General features: G+C 39.2%; 1 protein-coding gene across 1 annotated transcript in view; it reads right to left on the bottom strand.

Moving 5' to 3' along the window:
• Window positions 1-20,078, bottom strand: part of NET1 (neuroepithelial cell transforming 1) — a 61,951-nt gene extending 41,873 nt beyond the window's left edge. Inside the window, exons 1-2 of the mRNA XM_047740768.1 lie at window positions 19,650-20,078; window positions 409-475 (exon numbers count right to left, since the gene is read on the bottom strand). Coding sequence (XP_047596724.1) covers window positions 409-475; window positions 19,650-19,777 — 195 coding nt within the window. The 5' untranslated portion in view covers window positions 19,778-20,078. The remainder of the gene's footprint in view (window positions 1-408; window positions 476-19,649) is intronic.
• Window positions 20,079-20,606: the final 528 nt, after the last annotated feature.

Here is a 20,606-nt window from a genome sequence, read left to right as displayed (position 1 = left end):
TGATTAATAACAGAAAATAATTCATTCATCATATATATCATCTGCAATCATTTTTATATTTTTCAACCAAGAAACAAGCTGTTAGAGTATGTACATAAAAACAGCTTCATATTTCATAATATATTCTCTTAATTTTAAAACTGTAGGAATAAAAGAAAGGATTGCATAAGGTTAAAAACAAATAGATCTGCTATTTTTCAAAATATTTTATATTTAATTGAAATAAAAGTTGTTTTTAGCTTGTTAGCAGAAGAAAAAAGAATTAAATTAGGCTGCCAAAGATGGTGACAGAAACTCTGTATCTCAAGATATTCAAGAAGTGCAGACAACTGAGTTGTACACCAGACTGAAAGACAACCTAGGAATTAATTCTCTCAATGTCTTGACATAAAATACCCAGGTACTCACCAAAGTGAAGTCCCAGTGAGGGCCAGGTGTTAAAAATGTGAAGGAGCTACCTCTCCGAAGGGAATGACTGTTAAAAGAAAATTCAAGCAAAAAGTTAACCGAGAGTAACTTTAGTAAAACAAAGCTCTAGACAGATAAAAAGCTATCTTTTTCAAAGGTTCAAAACTACTTAAAGTAACTTTATTAGTCATTCAATTGTAGAAATATAAAGACGGGATGCAAAAAAAAAAAAATCAAGATTTATCCCCTGGTCTTTTTTGGAATCTTTACAAAAGTGAAAGGGCCTTTATAAAATTAGTGGACATATTAAAAATAATTTGCCAAACCAAGCAGGGTTATTTTAGGAACATATACATGGTTCAATAGTAAGAAATCTATTTATATAGTATATTAAACTGATAAGTTAAATAAAAAGCAGTATATGATGCAAAAATTATTTAATAAAATTATGCATTCTTGCCTAACATTTAAAAACAAGAATAAAGGATGCTCAACATAATAAATAAAACTCAAATGCCTTTAATTTGAATTTCATGTTTAAATCTCTTCCATGGGGGCGCCTGGGTGGCTCAGTGGGTTAAGCTGCTGCCTTCGGCTCAGGTCATGATCCTGGGGTCCTGGGATCGAGCCCCGCATTGGGCTCTCTGCTCAGCGGGGAGCCTGCTTCCTCCTCTCTCTCTGCCTGCCTGTGCTCTCTCTCTCTGTCAAATAAATAAATAAAAAAAAATCTTAAAAAAAAAATAAATAAATCTCTTCCATGTACTGATTTTTTTTTAAAATTACGGTTTAATTAACCAAATAAGGAATTTTGAAAATTATATCTGAGACAAAGATCTCAAGTAAGATTAAAATTTGACTAGGATTTTGTTACTATTAAGTGACAGATTTTTCTTCTGTTTATCTTTCCATTCAAGAGAATCCTTTTAACAAAAACCTGTCCTTGCCTTTATAAAATATAAACCTCTATGTTTATAAACATGCAGAAAAATCACAAAATATAGTTAGCACAAGAAATACAGGTTATAAACTATACTTACCACTAATCTCTTCGGATGTAAATAATTCTAAAATAAATGTTTCCCCCTTGTATAGAAACAAGTGAGGAAAAAAAGCCACCTATCACTTGTGTTCAGGCAGATTCAAAGGCGGGCTGAAGAGTGCGAAAGCCTCACAGCGGAAAAAAGGGAACGTTTCAAGTGTGCCCTGACTGGAGGCTGTTGGCATGGGACGCCGAAGGTGAGCTAAGCAGGAGTGGGATATCCTCTGTGAGTGGGGGGGGGGGGGGGGGGGGGTACATATTTGGCTTGCTCTGATTAGTTCAAAGTTGGAAACAAGGATAAAAATTAGGGAACCTGGCAGTTATCGATCAAGTCCTAGCCACTGTGGGTTGACTGTTAAAAAAGTTATTGTTCAGCTTTCTGGATTGTAAGGCCATTCTCCACTTGTATATTCATTCCACTTCTCACCCTTGATCCTCACGGTCTTTGTTCATTCTAGGTTACAGAAATACCACAGATGGCTATTACAGCTACAAGAATTTACAAGCTTAATCAAATATAAGGTAGTTTTCTAAGCTAAATATCAAGAGAAGTTTGCTTATGTTTTGATATGAACACAAGGGAAGATGGCTACAAGAAAAAAAGAGGATGTCAAAAGACTTCACAAAAGAATTAATATTTAAGCGATACTAAGCTGAATCAAAGAGACATAGTAATTAGCAAAGCATGAGAGAGCCAGGAAGGCTTTTTGGGCAAAGGGAACAGCACACGTTAAGGGGGAGTGAAATGAATTACATTCAGGGAACTGCAAGTAGTTCCTTATGTTTGGGTATCAAGAGAAATAAGGAAGGGCTAGCTAAAAGGCCTTACGTAACGACTCTTATAAAGAGTATGGACTTGATCTTGAATATGTATGGTGGCAGCAATCCGCTATGGAATTTTAAGTAACAAGAAGGATGGCATCAGGACTGGTTGGGAAGACTGGTCAGGAGGCAGCTCCCATATTGCTCACAATACACACCAGGGGGTTAAGGAATAGCAACAAAGTTAGGAGAAGCAGATTAGAAAGAGGGCATGGGGGCAACTGGTTGGCTCAGTGGATTAAGCCTCTGTCTTCAGCTCAGGTCATGATCCTAGAGTCCTGGGATCGAGCTCCTCACTGGGCTCTCTCTGCTCAGCAGGGAGCCTACTACCCCTCTCTCTCTGCCTGTCTCTCTGCCCACTTGTGATCTCTCTCTGTGTGTCAAATAAATAAATAAAATCTTAAAAAAAAAAAAAAAAGAGGGCTCAGTGACAAAACTGGCAGATTTTTCCCTCTTCCTCCCTATGCCAGCTCGGTTTCCACCAAGGTTCCTGGCATAGTGAAATACAGTTCTACTAATAATAATTAGAAATAGATGCAGAAAGATCGTAAGATAATTAAGCAAACATTTCCTAAATATTTATTTGTGAAAGATTAAAGCACACTAAGCCTTTTATTACTCTTAAAGCTCATATTTCTCCCCACAAGAGCCTCTTCAGTGGAGCCAGATAACTCAAGGAATTGGTTTTTCTTGCCACTGCTGAAAAAGTAACGATAAAGAAAACAGTATGATTTTTGATAAAACACTGGAATGAGGAATTTAGGTGAAACCAACATGACATCTGAAACACGTTAGAATTCATACGTCTAAACAATACAAAGATACAGTATCATAAACAATGCTAAAAGATTATAAGAAAAACGACCTTCATACCATATGTATCCATAGATCATGCTGTTTAAAAACACTACTCTAGGTTAAATGCTATCACATACTACATGCTTAATAAGAGCAACAGTGGGGACTGAGTTGAGAAGCATCAATTATGATTTCTCATAAGATTATTTTTAATCCAGCGCAAATATTCATTACAGAGTAGTAATCATAGTGGCAGTTAAAATATTCAGTAAATATGTCCTTAAGTTTTAAGAACACAAAACCAAAGTTATTCATTTTTTTAGTCCCTAGAATCAACCAAACTGACCTCAGAATGAATTTGATGTTTGTAAGCTGGAAAGAAAAATAGTTCTTAGGAATTTCAAATAGGTCAACAAACTGGAAAAATATTTCCAATCAGATGGCAAGATTCTTTCCAGTATAAGCTATAATCAGTTTTATAGTTATGCTATTTTTTCCCAATTCAATAACAAGTACCTATTTATTTTGAATACCCATGGAAAAAAAGAATCCAATAAACAAGTTGTGCCCAGGAATCATGTAAGATCGTGCCAACTTTTAAAAATCTTGGAAAGACATACAGTTATCTTTCACAGGGGTCAGACTCCAAATGTAATAGCTATTTTAAATCCTTGTGGGAAAAAAACTTTGATTTCATAAAACGTTAAAATTGTAAGTGGCCTTTCCAGAAGATACTAAGCAGAGTTCATTTAAAGAGGTATTAAAGGGTGATATAAGAAAGGACAGTCCTTCATCTTTTCCATAATTTTTTTCCAATCCTTTTTTCATATATTTAAACAATTACAACATTTCAGGCAGAAAATAAACTAATACATGTAGAAACTAGCTTGGTGTATTAAATTCTGTTTCCTATTAACCCCATTGTGACTGTTCCTTAGCCTAACATCCATACTTCTTTTCCTGTCATTTGGTGTGTTTTTAACCAATGTAATGATTTTATTTTAATGTAAATGATTTTACACTACTTTTAGTCTAACAAAACAATTACAATGGTAAAGAGAAAAATTATGTTAATTCATTCTTAAGCCAAATCATGTTTTCAATTATGATTTTGTCACTGCCCTCTTCTGTCATGGCAAATAATTAAGAGCTGAATTAGACTTAAAAATAGCAGAAAAGGCAAAAATAATGAATACTGTTATGCTGAAAAAATAAAAAACATTAAAAAAAAATAGCAGAAAAGGGGGCGCCTGGGTGGCTCAGCGGGTTAAAGCCTCTGCCTTCGGCTCAGGTCATGATCCCAGGGTCCTGGGATTGAGCCCCACATCAGGCTCTCTGCTCAGCAGGGAGCCTGCTTCCCTTCCTCTCTCTCTGCCTGTCTCTCTGCCTACTTGTGATCTCTGTCTGTCAAATAAATAAATAAAATCTTTAAAAAAAAATAGCAGAAAGGAAGCTCAATGAACATTTTCAGAAAATGTACTGGACAACATAAATGAGATAATTCTTCCAATGAAAAAGGAAGAAAATGTAAGGATACTGCCTTATAATAAGGTAGATATATTTAGGGGTTTACAAAAGAACAACCAAAATGATTTAGCAAAGGAATGATTTTAAAAAGCAAGCGAAAGGGGCACCTGGGTGGCTCAGTCAGTTTAGCGTCTGCCTTTGGCTCAGGTCATGATGCCAGGGTCCTGGGATGCAGCCCTGAGCTGGGCTCCCTGCTCAGCAGAGAGCCTGCTTCTCCCTCACCCCGCCCGACCCCCAATGCCCCACGTTGTGCTCTCTTGCTATCTCTCTCTCAAATAAATAAATGAAGTCTTAGCAAAAAAAAAAAAAAAAAAAAAAAAAAAAAAAGACAAGCAAAAAAGAAGGACTAAAGATAGCAATATAGCAGACGAGGTTACTGACATCAGCAAGAAGACCTGAGGCACAGGGCACCTAAAATATGCACGGTATAACTGAAAACTGTGTGTGATACCTCCAGATCGATAAGGAGAATCAGTTCCTATGTGGTAAAACAAGAAAACAAGAGTAGTGCTGAAATCTGCTGCTAGGCTAAGGAAGCTGGTCCCACACACCAGCAGTGGAACTCAAATTAATGCCTGGTCCTAATCACAAACTACTATGCATAACTCACAAACAGCTAAAATTTAAAATTTTAATCTGTAAGTGCCAAGGGTACCATGAATGTAGAAATAACGATGTAAACTATTCTCTGTAGTGAACATTTGTTGATATTCAGGGCACTTAACTACTCAGGTTATCAGTTTCTTTGCAAATTAGGCAAAAAACAATGACAAATGTTACTGAAACCATTCATTCATTTGGGTCAAACATGCAATGTAGTGGACTGTTCTGACTGCTTAGCATCTTTGCTATTAGAAATTGTCTCCCACTTTATAAAGGTTCTGCTGGAGCCCAAACTCATGTAGACTATTATCCCTTACCCTACTAGGGTTTCTTCAATTTTGTTATTTGTGAGCCCCAAATAGCAGATACATCTTGCAACATCTCTAAGTGTAGAACACAGCTGAGCATCTACAATGTATGCTGTAAGCCAGCATACACACAGAAAATGTGGAATATTCAGTTCATATAATGGAATATTATTTAGCAATAAAAAGGAATGAAATATTCATGCAAGCCATAATATGGATGAACTGAAAGATTATATATTGTGATTGCATTTACGTGCGATGTCCAGAAATACAAATATATACAGATGGAAAGGTTAAGTGGCTGCCTAGGAATGTGGGTACAAGGGGGGACTGGGTGCATACAAACTTGTAATATTTTTGGTGATGAAAATGTTCTAGCAGTGGATTGTGGTAATAGTTGCACAACTGTATAAATTTACTAATATTCACTGAACTGCACACTTAAAATGGATAAATGTTATCATATGCAAATTGCATCTCAATAAAACTGTTAACAAGCTGTCATTTGATGTGGGAACAGATAACCTTAGGAACTAATGTGGGTAATCATTTTATTTTTAGCAACTACATAAACACTAATAATATGACAATCTTGAGTTATCAAGAACTGGCTTAATTATTTGTTTAAATGCCCTAATTTGGTTTAAAATATGTTTTGAAAATAGCCTATCCAGAAAGTTACATTCCCTTACAGGGAACAGGAATCCTTAGATCTGAGTTTATACTACAGCTAGCCTGGCTTAAGACTGGGCTTTTAACCCTGGTAATTATTCTACAAATTCATCAATTTTATTAGAAAAACAAAATTTACAGAGTTCACTACTGGTAGATCACAGGCATGGTATTATCTTTTTAAAAAAATTTTTAAATTTTATTTATTTGAGAGAGAGGGCAAGAGAGAGAGAGAGAGTGCATGCGTGAACATGATAGTGGGGGGAGAGGGTGGTGGAGACAAACAGGCTCCCGGATGAGTGCAGAGCCTGGCAGGGTAGCCTGGGCAGAGTGTAGGGGTGGTGGTGGTAGTGGCTTGATCTCAGGATCCCGAGATCATAGCCTCAGCAGAAATCAAGGGTCAGTGGCTTAACTGACTGAGCCACCCAGATGCCCCACAGTATTATCTTTCTACCATGGAGAGCATTATTTCAAATCTGTTAAAAGGAGTATGTTATAAAATCCTTAAAGGATCAGTATGGACTTAGACTCCTGTTATACAAGCAGTGTATAATATTCAGTGGATCCTCTTAAGCTCCCAAAGGGCAGAAACATTATTATTTAAATGTCATTTACATCTAGCAACTTAGTATTTGCATAGAAAAGCTCCTTAAATGTGGTTACATGAATGATGGTGATTGTTTTGCTGGTTAATGCTACTAATACATCCCTTTAGAGACATTTTGTAGAGGAAGCATGGCAAACAGAACATTAAATTAGGAGTTAGGAAATACAGGACAAACATTTAGTATCTAGCTGTGAAATTTCAGAGCTTCACGCTCTCGTCTATAAAAGAAGTTGTGCTAAATTCTAAGGCCCTCTCGGTATTAAAATGGACGAGTCAATGTTTCTTAGAGTTAATAACAGCAGCAAGAAATTTAGGGAACGGCTGTTTCGTTCCAGCACCATTCTAAGCATTTAGAGGTTTATATGAGTTCTATGCATTGACTCATAATCCTTACAGCAACTATATAAGGCAAGTACTTATAAATGAGGTATAATGAAGAGGCTGGCAGCACGCATCAATGAAACTGGTCAGGGACTCAAAGTTGTCAGTGGCAGTATCAGGATTTATATCCAATCAGTCTGGTCTAGCATTATGCTGTTAAAAAGTATACTACGTCACATCTACAAGAGCTGACAAGAGAGCTAATTGCTAATAATATTCTTTGGTAGACAGTATATATAAGTGATAGTTCTAGTGTTTCCTGCAAAAAATACAAATAATGATACCTAATATTCATGGAGCATTTGCTATGTCTGGGTACTGTTCTAATGCTTTATATAAATTATGTTGGGTAATTTTTACAAACTTATGAGATAGATACTGTAAGGTAAGATTTAAAGAGATTAAGTCTCAAGAGCCAGAGTTTGAACCCAGGAAGCCTGACTGTAAAGCCTAAAATCTTTAAATACTAATATTTTATTGGGTTGTGGGTCTTAGTCTAAAAGGAGGTACATTCCCAGAGAAAACAATCAGGTGACTCAAAACTGGGGCCAGAAGAGCCTCAGCATCAGGAAAATGAGGCCAGGAAAGCAGGCCTTCTTCTGAGCTCTGAATCATATGGCAGGGCTAGGGCTGTCAGTAGACAAGACCCCTTCCTGCTACCCCAGAACAAAAAGGGAGGGATATAAGGGGAGAACAGATTTGAGAAACCTGCTATAGAACCTACACAGAAGCTTACACTCTGCTGGATTCTAGCTATTTCTACTCTTTCTTCCCCCTAACTATCTCTCCCCTGCCACAGTCTACAGCAGTCACCACACATGTGATATGTTCCCCCCCCCAAAATCAATATTTATCAGAGGCAAACCAGGTACATAATCCTATATTTAACTTGGTACAGACTTAAAAATAGTAAGTCATCTATCTCTCCTGGATCTGTACATCCTAGCCGTTTCTATTACATAGTTTATTCTCTGATCTAGCCCATTTCTTGGCAGGCCAGGAAAAATTATTAGTAAAGCGTGTAGGTGGAAATGAGCTCCAGACCTGTGCGTCAGGCTGATTAAAGGGTGGGCATGCATGTGTACATATGCATGTGCATGCGTGCACGCACACACACACGCACACGCACACCCCCCTGTACTGACTAGTTTCACTTTAAACTCCTGACTGCAAATTTCAGGTAGGTCTTCACTTTGGCCCAGCAATGCTATTACATTTCCCTCGTCACTTCCTCTCCTACTCTTGAAAGTAATTATTTCAAACCTTTCTCTCTTTACTCTTCCAATATGCCCTCCTCAACCCTACCTCACTTTCAGCTTATGACTTTGCATCTTATAATATTATATCCCCCACATTTACATTGTTCAATATACCAACACATCCTAAAGAACTTCTTCTTTTTCTTATAATGTATAAGCTGTATTAACTAAGACCAAACCTTCCATTTATACACTGGGTTATATATTCTCTTTGCTACTCTTAAAAGAAGCCAAAGACAAAACACGGTAACTTCAAAAAATACTGAATAATGAGTTATGAAATGTAAATAGACAAAATCCAACAATTTAAAAATTGCTAGAGGAAGATCCTTCCTGAATAAGGGCACATAGTCAGTGTAATAAAGTCTTGAGGAAAAGCAATTGTGTGATCAATGGATTTGTGAACAGAATTAGCTGTTCATTTTCAGAGACTATCTTTACTTGAGTGAACTATTAACAAACTATGATTATTTGGACTTAGGTATTTTGCAGGCAATAAACATATTTAACTCTACAATGAAGTATTGCTGACAATGATAAAAATTTGTGCTTTCAAATGAAAATCAGAATTTTTGAAAACAGTATCCATCACTGTGAGTATGACATCTCAACACTTAAAAGCTTTTCAGGTGAGACTGGTGATTATATAAATGACTGTGATTTATTGATAGCATGTAACAGAATGTATCAACCTTTGGAAGATCTATATAACTCAGTACACCAATACTTTCTAAATGACAAATACATAATGTCACAAAATCATGGTTAAGTAGAGCAGACCTATTAAAAATTTTAAAAGACAGTGGATTTTAATGTAACAGAAAATCAAGAGTTCATTCCAACATTTCAGATCCAAACTGCAGCCAAACTTTAAGAAACCACCACTTGTCAAGTTCTGGTATATTATCAAAGAAGAATATCCACAATTGTCTGAAAAGACTATTAAAGAGCTCATGCACTTTGAACTAAAAATCTGTGTCAGGGTAGATTTTCTGCATATACTCATACACTTCATTCTCTACAGACTTCATTTTTATATGCTGCAAGAAGCAAATGTAAGAATCCTGTTATCTTCTGTTAACTTAGATACTAGAAATCTACAAAACTTATAAAAACTCCAGACTTCTCACCAATTTGTTTTTAAAAATCTTTGTTTTAAAAAATATGTTGTTTTTGCAAATATGTTGTTAATGGGTCTGAATGCTAAAAGAAATTTAAGAAACTAATCATTTTAAATAAATATAATCCACATCAACACAAGCTCTTTGGTGTCCTCAGTAATTTTAAAAAGGGTACAGAAGTTGTGACAATGCAAAAATAAGAACTGTTGCCCTAGAAAAAGCCTGTACAGGTCCAGAAAGAAGATGTATACCCAAATATACCTTATGCAATATATCAGATAAACTTCCTATGAATTATGGAAAAAGACTTAAAACTATTATAGTTAATAAATTTCACTGTATAAAAGTATCATAACATATTTAATTTCCTTCCATTTTTTCCTAACCTTTTTACTATAAAAATGTGTTGTAATATATTGTCTTAAAATACACCCATATATACTTGTACCTTTATTTTCCTAAGATATAAATTCTTATACATACAGCGCTCAGCTTAAATATATGCACTATTAAAATTTTGTTTTATCTGCCAAATTTCTTCTACATTCATGTAATGGGAGTACCAGAGGAGAGAAAGGAGCAGAAACTGTATTTGAAGAATTTATTTCTCAAATTTACAGAAAAACAATAACTTAACATCCAGAAAGCCCAGTGAACTCCAAGGAAGATAAATTCAAGAGGATCCACACACATATCACAGTAAAAATGGTCAAATGTAGGAGACAATTTTAAAAGGAGCAAGAGAAAAATGACTTGCTACTTAAAGGTAATTTCAAGAAGATTAATGGCTGACTTATCAGCAGAAACTACAAAAACCAGAAAGCAGTGAGATGCCATAGTCAAAGTGCTCAAAGAAAAAAACTATCAACAAAGAATCCTATATCCAACAAAACTATCTTTCAAATATAAAGGTGAACTAAAGACATTATCAGATAAACAAAACCTGAGAAAATTTGCTGTTTATAGACCTGTCTCATATATTAAAGGAAGTATTCAGGCTAAAAGCAAGGAAGCCTACATGGTAATCTGAATCTACCCAAAAAGACAAAGAGCACCAATAAAATCAGTTTAAATGAGAAAAAAAAATTCATAGAGAAATTAAAATGCCATAAATTAGAAAACATTCACTTAATGCAAAAGAAAGCAATAAAGGATGAACAGAGAAACCAAGGTTACATATAAAACAAAAAGTAAAAGAGCACGCATAAATCAAACTATATCAATAGTTAACATTAAATGTTGAGAGGAGTAAATCACCCAATCAAAAAATAGACCGTTAACCTGGATCTTAAAAAAAGAAACATAGGGGCACCTGGGTGCTCAGTGGGTTAAAGCCTCTGCCTTAGGCTCAGGTCATGATCCCAGGGTCCTGCGATCGAGTCCCATATTGGGCTCTCTGCTCGGCAGGGAGCCCGCTTCCTCCTCTCTCTCTGCCTGCTTCTCTGCCTACTTGTGATCTCCATCTGTCAAATAAATAAATAAAATCTTTAAAAAAAAAAAAAAAAAAAGGAAACATAATCCAACTATATATCATTGACCTTTGAACAACATGGGGTTAGGAGGATATCATGACCCCTCATCTCTGAGGTCAAAAATCCATGCTTAACTTTCATTCCTGCAAAATTTAATTACTAACAGCCTTGTGTTGACCACAAATAAGCCTAAACTATAACATAAACAGTAGATCAGCACATATTTTGTATGTTACATGTGTTCTATACTGCATTCTTACTATAAAGCAAGCTAGAGAAGATGTTATTAAGAAAATCATAAAGAAAAGAAAATATATTTACAGTACTGTAAAACATCCATGTATTAGGTAGACCCATGCAGCTCAAACCATGTTGTTCAAAGGTCAACTGTGCCACCTATAGGAGACATACTTCAGCTTCAAAGATACAAATAGCTTGAAAGTAAAAAAAAAAAGATATCATGCAAGGAGCAAACCACAAGAAAGCTAGACTGGCTATATTAGTATCAAACGAAATAGACTTTAAAACAAAAAACGGTTACCAGAGATAAGGGGGGCAATTTTATAATAATAAAAGGCTCAACCCACCAGGGAAGAATAATAATTACAAATATATGTATATCTAATAACAAAATAAAATACAGAAAGCAAAAACTGACAGACATGAAGGGAAAAACAGACAATTCAACAATAATAGTTTCAATACCTCATCTTCAATAATGGTAGAATAAATAGAAGATCAACAAGGAAATACCAAACTTGAACAACCCTAACAACCATTTAGATCTAGCAGCCACCTACAGACTACAATCCAAAAGAATATACATTCTTTTCAAATCCATATGAAGCATTCTCCTTGAGAGACTATATTCTACGGCACAGAATAAAATTTAATATCTTTAAGGGGATATAAATTTAATATATTTAAAAGGATATAAATACAAAACATGTTCTCAACCACAGTTGAATGAAATTGGAAATCAACAACAGGAAGAAAATTGGGAAAGTAATAAATATGTGGAAATTAAACAATGCACTCCTAAACAATCAATGGGGCAAAGAAGAAAGCAAAGGGAAATCACAAAATAATTTGAGATTAGTGATAATGAAGACACAAAATATCAAAACTTGTAGATAACTAAAGCAGTGCTTGAGGGGAAATTTTTGGCTATAAATAACTATATTAAGAAAAAGATTTCAAATAAATACTTTTCCATCTTAAGACAATGGGTAAAGAGGAGAAACTTAACCTAATGCAAGCAAAAGGACAGAAATAATAAAGGTTAAAGTAGAAATTATTGAAAGAGAGAATAAAAGAACAGTAGAGAAAAATCAATGAAACCAAAAGCTGGTCCTTTGGAAAGATCAACAAAACAGACAAATCTCTAGGCAGACAGATCAAGAAAAAAAGGACCCAAATTACTAGAAACAGAAATAAAAGAGGTGGCATTACCACTTACCTTACAAAACTAAAAAGGATTATAAAAGAATACTATGAATAATTATATACCGACAAATTAACTTAGATGAAATGAGCAAATTTCTAAAAGACACAAACTACTGAAACTGACTTAAGAAGTACATCTTTAATAAGGGAAGAGACTAAACTAGCAACCAAAAAACTATCCACAAAGAAAAGCCCAGGTCTAAATGACTTTATCCCTAACTCCTACCTAACACTTAAAGAACTAATACCAAGCGGCGCCTGGGTGGCTCAGATGGTTAGGCGTCTGCCTTGGGCTCAGATCATGGTCCGGGGTTCCTAGGATCGAGTCCCCCAGGTCGGGCTCCCTGGCAGGGAGCCTGCTTCTTCCTCTCCCTTGACTGCTCCCCCTGCTTGTGTTCTCTTGCTCTGTCAAGTAAGTAAATAAAATCTTAAAAGAAAAAAATAAAAAGACCTAATACCAGTTCTTCATTAAGTCTTCCAAAGACTCATGAGACCAGTATTACCCTGATACCAAAACCAGAGAGACAATGGAAAAATCTTACAGACCAATCTCTTGTGAATGTGGATGGAAAAAATCCTAAATAAAATATGAACAAACTGAATCTAACAGTATAAAAGTTATACACCATGACTAGGCAGGATTTCTATCAGGAAGGCAAAGTTGTTATAACACCTAAATATTAATGTAATTAATTAGTTTTATCAGTAAATTTTGAAAAGACCAAAATTGGGGTTGGGGGGAAGAGAAGCATTTGACAAACTCCCACATACTCTCAAGATAAAATCACTCAAAAAACTAGGACTAGAAAGGAACTTCTCAGTCTGGTAAGGGCATCTATAACCCCCTACAGCTAACATCATAGTAAAGGTGAAAGACTGGATGCTTTAGCCCTAAAATCAGAAACTAAGTAAGGATTTCCAGTCTTGATGATTCTATTCAACAGTGTACTGGAGGTTCTAGGGAGGGCAGTTAGGGAAGATAAAGAATTAAGGTATCCAGGTTGGAAAAGAAAAAAATGTAACTATTTTTACTCATTGATGACATAATGTTGTATGTAGAAAATTTTCAAAGAATTCACCAAAAAACCCCTATCACTTATTAGAATAAATGAGTTCAGCAACAGGGCTGGATACAAAAATCAATTGTATTTTTATATACTTGAAATTACGAAATTATAAATGAAGTTAAGAATTAAATTCCATTTGTAATAGGATCTGAAAGAAAAAAAGTTTAGCAATAAATTGAACAAATAGTACAAAAGTTATACTCTGAAAACTACAAAATACTGCTGAAAGAATTAAAGAGCTAAATTGTTAGAAAAACATTCCTTGTTCATAGACTGGAACACTTAACATTGCTAAGATGACAATATCCCCTACAACTGATTCAGTGTAATTCCAATCAGAATCCTAGCTGACTTTTGTAAAAATTGACAGGCTGATACTAAAATTCACATGGAGGGGCGCCTGGGTGGCTCAGTGGGTTAAAGCCTCTGCCTTCGGCTCAGTTCATTATCTCAGGGTCCTGGGATCTAACCCTGCATCATGCTCTCCTCGGCAGGGAGCCTGCTTCCCACTCTCTCTGCCTACTTCTGATTTCTCTCTGTCAAATAAATAAATAAAATCTTTAAAATAAAATAAAATTCACATGGAGTTGCTAGAAACCCAAAATAGTCAAAACAATCATGAAAAAAAGAAAAAAGCTGGACTTGTATGTCTGGATATCAAAGCTTACTACAAAGGAATGATAATCAATAAGGTGTGGTGCAGGCATAAGGATACAGATCAAGGGAATAAAATTAAAAGTCCAAAAATAAACTAAGATACCTATGGGCAACTGGTTTTTGACAACGTGCCAAGCCCATTTGATGGGGAAAGAACAGGTTTTCCAACAAATGGTGCTGGAATGACTGGATAGCCACAAGAAAAAGAAACAGTACCTCCATACTTCATATCATATCTAAAAATTAGCTCACATGGATCAAAGACCTAAATAAAAGAGCTTAAACTGGAAAACCTAGGGGTAAGCCTTCACACCCTTGAATTTGGCAAAGGATTCTTAGATGTGACACCAGAAGAAAAAGCAACAAATGTAAATAAATTGTACTTCATTGAAATTAAAAACTTTTATTCTTCAAGGGACAACATCAGGAAACTGAAAAGACAAGCCACAGAATAAGAGAAAATATTTGCAAATCATATATCTGATAAAGGACTTGAGGACACATAACCCAATTTAAAAAACGGGCAAAGGATGGCCCACCAAAAATGGCTACAGGATTCCATTCATATGAAATGTCCAGAACACGGAAATACAGAGACAGAAAGTAAATTAGAGCTGGGGATAAAGAAGGAGGGAGGGGTATTAGGGAGGGGAAAACTGAAAGGCATGGGGTTTCTTTTCAAGATTAAAAATTTTTTTTTTCTTTTTATTAACATGTATTATTTGTCTTAGGGGTACAGGTCTGTGAAAAAAAAATGGTCTAAAATTAACTGTGGTAATGGCTGCACATACCTGAATACATAGAAACACACAGCACATTTTAATGGGTAAAATTGTATGGTATGTGAATGCTGTTAAAAGAAGCCAATCATACTTTCATTTTTCTTCTGTTGTTTTTCAAATTAGTGTACAGTGAGTTTACCTACAGAAAGTTTTATATTTAACTGATTTATATACCAGTCTTTCTCCTTGTGATTTCCGGATTTGATATCAGCTTAGTTATTTCCTGCTCCATTATTAATTGATATCACCCTGTCATATTTTATGTTTTCTAGAAAATAGAATATGGATCAGTTACTTCCCTCTTTGGTTTGCCTCCAAGTTCTTTTCACTTCACTTCTATCCTCATGCTGCCTGTGTTACCACCTTCTCCTCAGCAGACCTCATTTCCACCCTCACACACAAAAAATGGGAGCCTCAAATTCCTTCTCACAACCTACCCCACTCCCCAAAACTTACCAGAAGTATACCCTCCATAGCTCTTAGCCAGGCTAAATTCTCTCTCCACACTTAATTTGAATTCCATCCTTTTCTGCCTTCTTGCTTAATCATCCCTTCTCTCTGGTCTCTTCAACTTCTCCATCTACCTATCTCCCGAGTGTACCAAGTTTATCCCTTAAAGAGTCTGCCCCACAAAATTCTGTTGTCTCCCTCCATTATTTCTTGCCTTCCTTTTGCAGGGAAACTTCTTGAAAGTACAACGCACACTCAATATTTGTTTTCCAAGATCATTGCCAGCTCTCAGTTTCAAACACTCATCATTTTTCATACAGGATACTACAGACTGACTTCCTACCAAAGTCACTGTCTATATTTGGGATTTTAAATTTGGTATCCATAATTGGACTGCAAGGGACCACAAATCTGAAATTTTATGTACATAAGCACTTTTTTGGGAATAGTTTTTATAAGACTTAAAGAGTGTAATGACCTCAAATGTTACCTATTTTTCTCAGGGAAGGCAGAATGACTTTTTAAAATGCAAATATGATCATGTCATGTCATTGACTTGTCTCAGTACTTCCCCATTGCCTTGAAGATAAAACCCAAACTCTCATGGCATGCAAGGGCTCCTTCCAGATGTGGCTCTTACCTCTTTAGCATAATCTTTCATCACTATCCCTAAGTGCTCCCCCTACACAATTAGCATCCAGTCACAGCCTACCAGGTATGCTACCTCGAACTCACACTCATGGCCTTTTAGCATGCTTCTCCCCCATATGACATCACCCATTTACACCTCTCTGAACTGGTCCTCCAAGACTCTCGGATTTCAACAGGAAATTATTTTCTGTTCTTTTCTTTTCTTTTCTTTTTTAAGATTTTTTATTTATTTATTTGACAGAGAGAAATCACAAGTAGGCAGAGAGGCAGGCAGAGAGAGAGGAGGAAGCAGGCTCCCTGCTGAGCAGAAAGCCTGACGTGGGGCTCGAACCCAGGACCTGGGATCATGACCTGAGCCGAAGGCAGCGGCTTAACCCACTGAGCCACCCAGGCGCCCCTTCTGTTCTTTTCTGTTCTTTTCTTTTTTTTTTTTTTTTTTAAAGATTTTATTTATTTATTTGACAGAGAGAAATCACAAGTAGGCAGAGAGGCAGGCAGAGAGAGAGAGGAGGAAGCAGGCTTCCCGCCGAGCAGAAAGCCCGATGTGGGGCTCGAACCCAGGACCTGGGATCATGACCTGAGCCGAAGGCAGCGGCTTAACCCACTGAGTCACCCAGGTGCCCCCCTTCTGTTCTTTTCTTAAGTGTCCCTTTTATTTGCATCTATGGCATCCTGTGTATATCTCTACAGTGACTTTTATCACAATTATAATTATTAACTTATTATAATTATTAATTTATCTTTCTTCCCTATAAAATTATAAACTCTTTTAAAGTAAGGATATCCATCTTCTATTTCTCGTGTCTTACATATTTCCTGAGTAAATCATACCTCATTCTCTTCTCAAACCCTGCAAACATTCTAAATTCAATATTTTAACTAGTCTATGATTGCCAGATTTAACGGTCTTTTTATTCCTTACCTAACTTAGACTTTGTAGTCCTTATCAGTTCTTGGAATATTCTCTTCATTTGCCCTCCTAGATTCTGTTATTTGGTTCTTTTCTTACCTCAGCAGCTGTTCCCCGAGTATCCTCTTTACCCTGACATTTAAATGTTGGGAGTGCCTCAGCAGTTAGTCCTCAAACTCTTCTTTATTCATACTCACTATCTAGAGGACTTGCCAGTTCCATGATTTCAAATCTATTTGCTCACAACTCTCAAATTTGTATCTGGTTACACAGGTGGGTTTGCTTTATGAAATTTAACAACCTAAACACTAATGATCTGTGCACTCTTTCATTCAAGTTTTATAGTTCAATAAGAGGTTAAAAGAAGAGGAAAAAAAGCAAAAAAGAGAGTAATGACTAGAATAATGTATAGAATTGTTGAATCACCATATTGTACACCTGAAACTAATAACACTCTATGTTGATTACACTTCGATATGAGAAAAAAGAAAAAGGAAAAAAAAAATGGTGATGAACTCTTTAAAACGAGCCTCATAGCCTACCCCAAAGCAAACTTTTCTCATAGTCTTCCTTTTCTGAGAAGAGTAAAACCCATTCTTCTAGGGCTCAGGCCAAAAACCTCAAGAGAGCTCCTTCCACTTTTTCCTTTAATTCCAGTTAATCCATCTGCAAACTCTGTCAGCTCTGTCTTCAAACACATCCCAAATATGGATATTTTCCACATCTCCCACTGTGATTTGATGTCTCAACTGCAATACCCTCCCTAGGTGGTGTCTGCTTATAGCAGTGACGGTGGTCCTTGTAAATACACATCAGTCACATCATTTCCTCTTGCTTCCCAACCCACTAATCCAAATTTAAAGTCCTTTCCGTGGTCTCCCAGGTACCACATGATCTGGTCCCAGCCATCTCTCTGACCTCATCCTCTGCCCTTCTTCCCTTTGTTTCACTCTACTCGGTCACCTTGGCTTCTTTGCGTGACATTGTATTTCAAGGCCTTTGCACTTGCTGCCCCTCTCTCCAAATATTTACATGGCTTAGTTCCTTAATTTATTCAGATCTCAAATGTCATCATCATCAGAGAGGCCTTTCCTTTAGCTCTTTTAAAAGCAGCAACACTACCCTTTCCTTATGTCTGTCCGGGCCTTAATTCTCTTCACAGCACGAGCACCTGACATTTAATGTATTTGATTACCGTCTTTCTCCCCCAGTCAGAATTTAAGCTTCATGAGAGCAGGGACCTCACCTGTTTTCTTCACCAGAATTGCCAGTATCTACGACAACCCTGGAAGGTGCTCAAAAGTATCAGGGAGTGAATGTGGAATGAATTTAATACCGCCTGTTTGCTATTTCTGAAATTCTACTTTCCCCAGCCAGTCTTTCCTTCTGCTCTTTCACTACCTCTCAACCAGAGGCTGCAATCAGTACCAAGATTTTACAGACGTATATTAAGACAAGGAGTACCTTAAACTTCAAAATAATAAAAAATCAGTTTCTAATGGGAAAAAAACCCCCAAACCCTAGATTCCTGCAGAGTAACTTAACAATGTGTTTATAAACGCGTTCCTGATTAAAGAAGCTGTCCTGGCTCCCAAGAAGGGATCCGGACAGGACATCCAGGTACGGCTGGAAGATGAATTATGTAGGGGACTCCGTGAGATGGGCCACGGGGACTTCTGAAGTGACGAGCGTCTGCGGAATTCTCACAGATAACAACCGGCAGCAGCAGTTAACTTACACCGAGAGCTCTCCGTGTAGGTACTCCGTGCGCCGGGGACAGGCATCATCTGACTAAACTGCACTTCTGGGGAGGGGGCACTACTGTCGTCTCATGGGACCGAGGAGGACAGAGCCTAGAGATGACAGGGCCGACACGCAGTCACCGGGCCGACCGCCTCCAACAGTGCGACGGAGAGCGAAGCTCTCAGCACTTGCTCCCAGCGCTCCTCCAGCAGACACGGCCTCCCGACGCGGCCGCACGGGCCGCGAAACGCGCGGGCGGTGAGAAGCTCAGCCGCCACCCTCCGCCCGCTCTTCGCCGGGAGGCTGGACCGGGCTGTGCTCGGTTCCCCGACGTGGCCAGTTCTCGGACACAAGAACTCTGGCGTCCGCAGGGCATCCCACGGGAACGCTCGCTCCCGGGCTCCAAGTCAGGTGCCGGTTACAAGTCGTCCCACTCCGGACACCGCGGCTCTGCCCGGCGCCCGCAGGCTCCAGGACAGTGTCAGGCTCGGGGTGTGCATTTAGGACCCGCTCGCGCCGAGCCCCGGCCCCGCAGCGGAGGGAGAACCCGCCCACCACCTCCGCGGGGCAGGGGAGCACGAGCAGCCCGCGCCCCCGCCTGAGGAAGGGCCCGGAGGAGAGCGAGGAGGGTCAGCGGTCCGCGCCCCCGGCTAAGGCCAGGAGGAGGAGGATGTGGAGGAGGAAGAGGGTGAGCAGCCCGCGTCCCCGCCTGAGGAACAGGAGGAGGAGAACGTGGAGGAGGTGAGTGAAGAGCGCGCGCCCCCGCCCGAGGAAGGTCTGGAGGAGGAGGAGGAAGAGGAGGGAGGTGAGCAGCTCGCCCCTCCCCGCGTCCCTCCCCTCTCTCCCTCCTTCCCACTCTGGCCTCGGAGCGGATGCCCGGGTCCCCCCGTCGCTGCCGCCCCGTCGCTGCCGCCCCGCGCGCTTACCGGCCGTCCGGCTCAGGCCTGGGGGTGTCGGCCGAAGGTCCCCCGGCGCCGCCCGCGTTGAGCCCGGAGGCCCGGCGGCTTCGCCGCCGCGGCCGGGGCTGCTTCTGGGCCGCCAGCTCGGGCTCCATGGCGCGGACGGGGGGGCTGGGGGTGGGGCAGTGGCCGGGTGCCCGGCAGACCCGCTGGGACGGGCACCGCGCCCGACCACTGCTGCCCGGAGAGCAGATCCTGTCAGGAGGGCGCCGCCACCGCCGCCGCCATCTTCCGGGGTTTGAAAATGGCGGCCGTGCGGCGGCCAGCCAATCGGGAGACAGCGGGCGGTTGCTGGGAAACGTGAGGTCCCGCCCCGCGAGCGCGGAAGTGGAGGCCGGAAAGCATTATAGTGACCGCCTTGGGTTTAGTTTGTACTCGGTTTCCGAATTCCCAAGGCCCGGTTCCTACCTCACGGCTAATCGATTAGGACTTCCGCCACAGGCCAGGGCGAATTGGAGCCCGAGGTCTGTCCTAGTACTCGGGGGTGGAGGCGGGTGGGGGGAGGTGGGGGGGAGAGAGATCGGAAGTGATGACCTGAACTGAGATTTGGCGGTTGGCCACATAGGAGCTAAATTACTCGTGTGAGGTAGATCCCAGTTACCTCAGGGAACGGAAATGTGTTCTCGGAGCGTCTCTGGGAAACCACCAAAATCCGGTCGCGAGTCGTCCTCGGGGGAGAGAGCCCCTCGCGAGCAAAGGGCGTGAAGGTGCCTTTCATCCTCTAAGTCTGTGGAAGCAGCAAAAAAGCAGACGTCAAGTAAAGGACCTTGTCCCGTAAAAAAGACGGTCGTTACATAGCACGTTCCTTGATTTTAAATGTCACTTTCTGCGCGTCAGACGCTAACCGGGACCTTCTCCTTCGCCACCATGATCGCATTTCTGGGAATCCATCCGGAGGAGTAAAACTGTATCGACCTCGAGGGG

This window comes from Lutra lutra, chromosome 8 (assembly GCF_902655055.1).
Source record: "Lutra lutra chromosome 8, mLutLut1.2, whole genome shotgun sequence".
Taxonomy (NCBI): Eukaryota; Metazoa; Chordata; class Mammalia; order Carnivora; family Mustelidae; genus Lutra; species Lutra lutra.
This window is presented reverse-complemented; position numbering and strand designations above follow the sequence as displayed.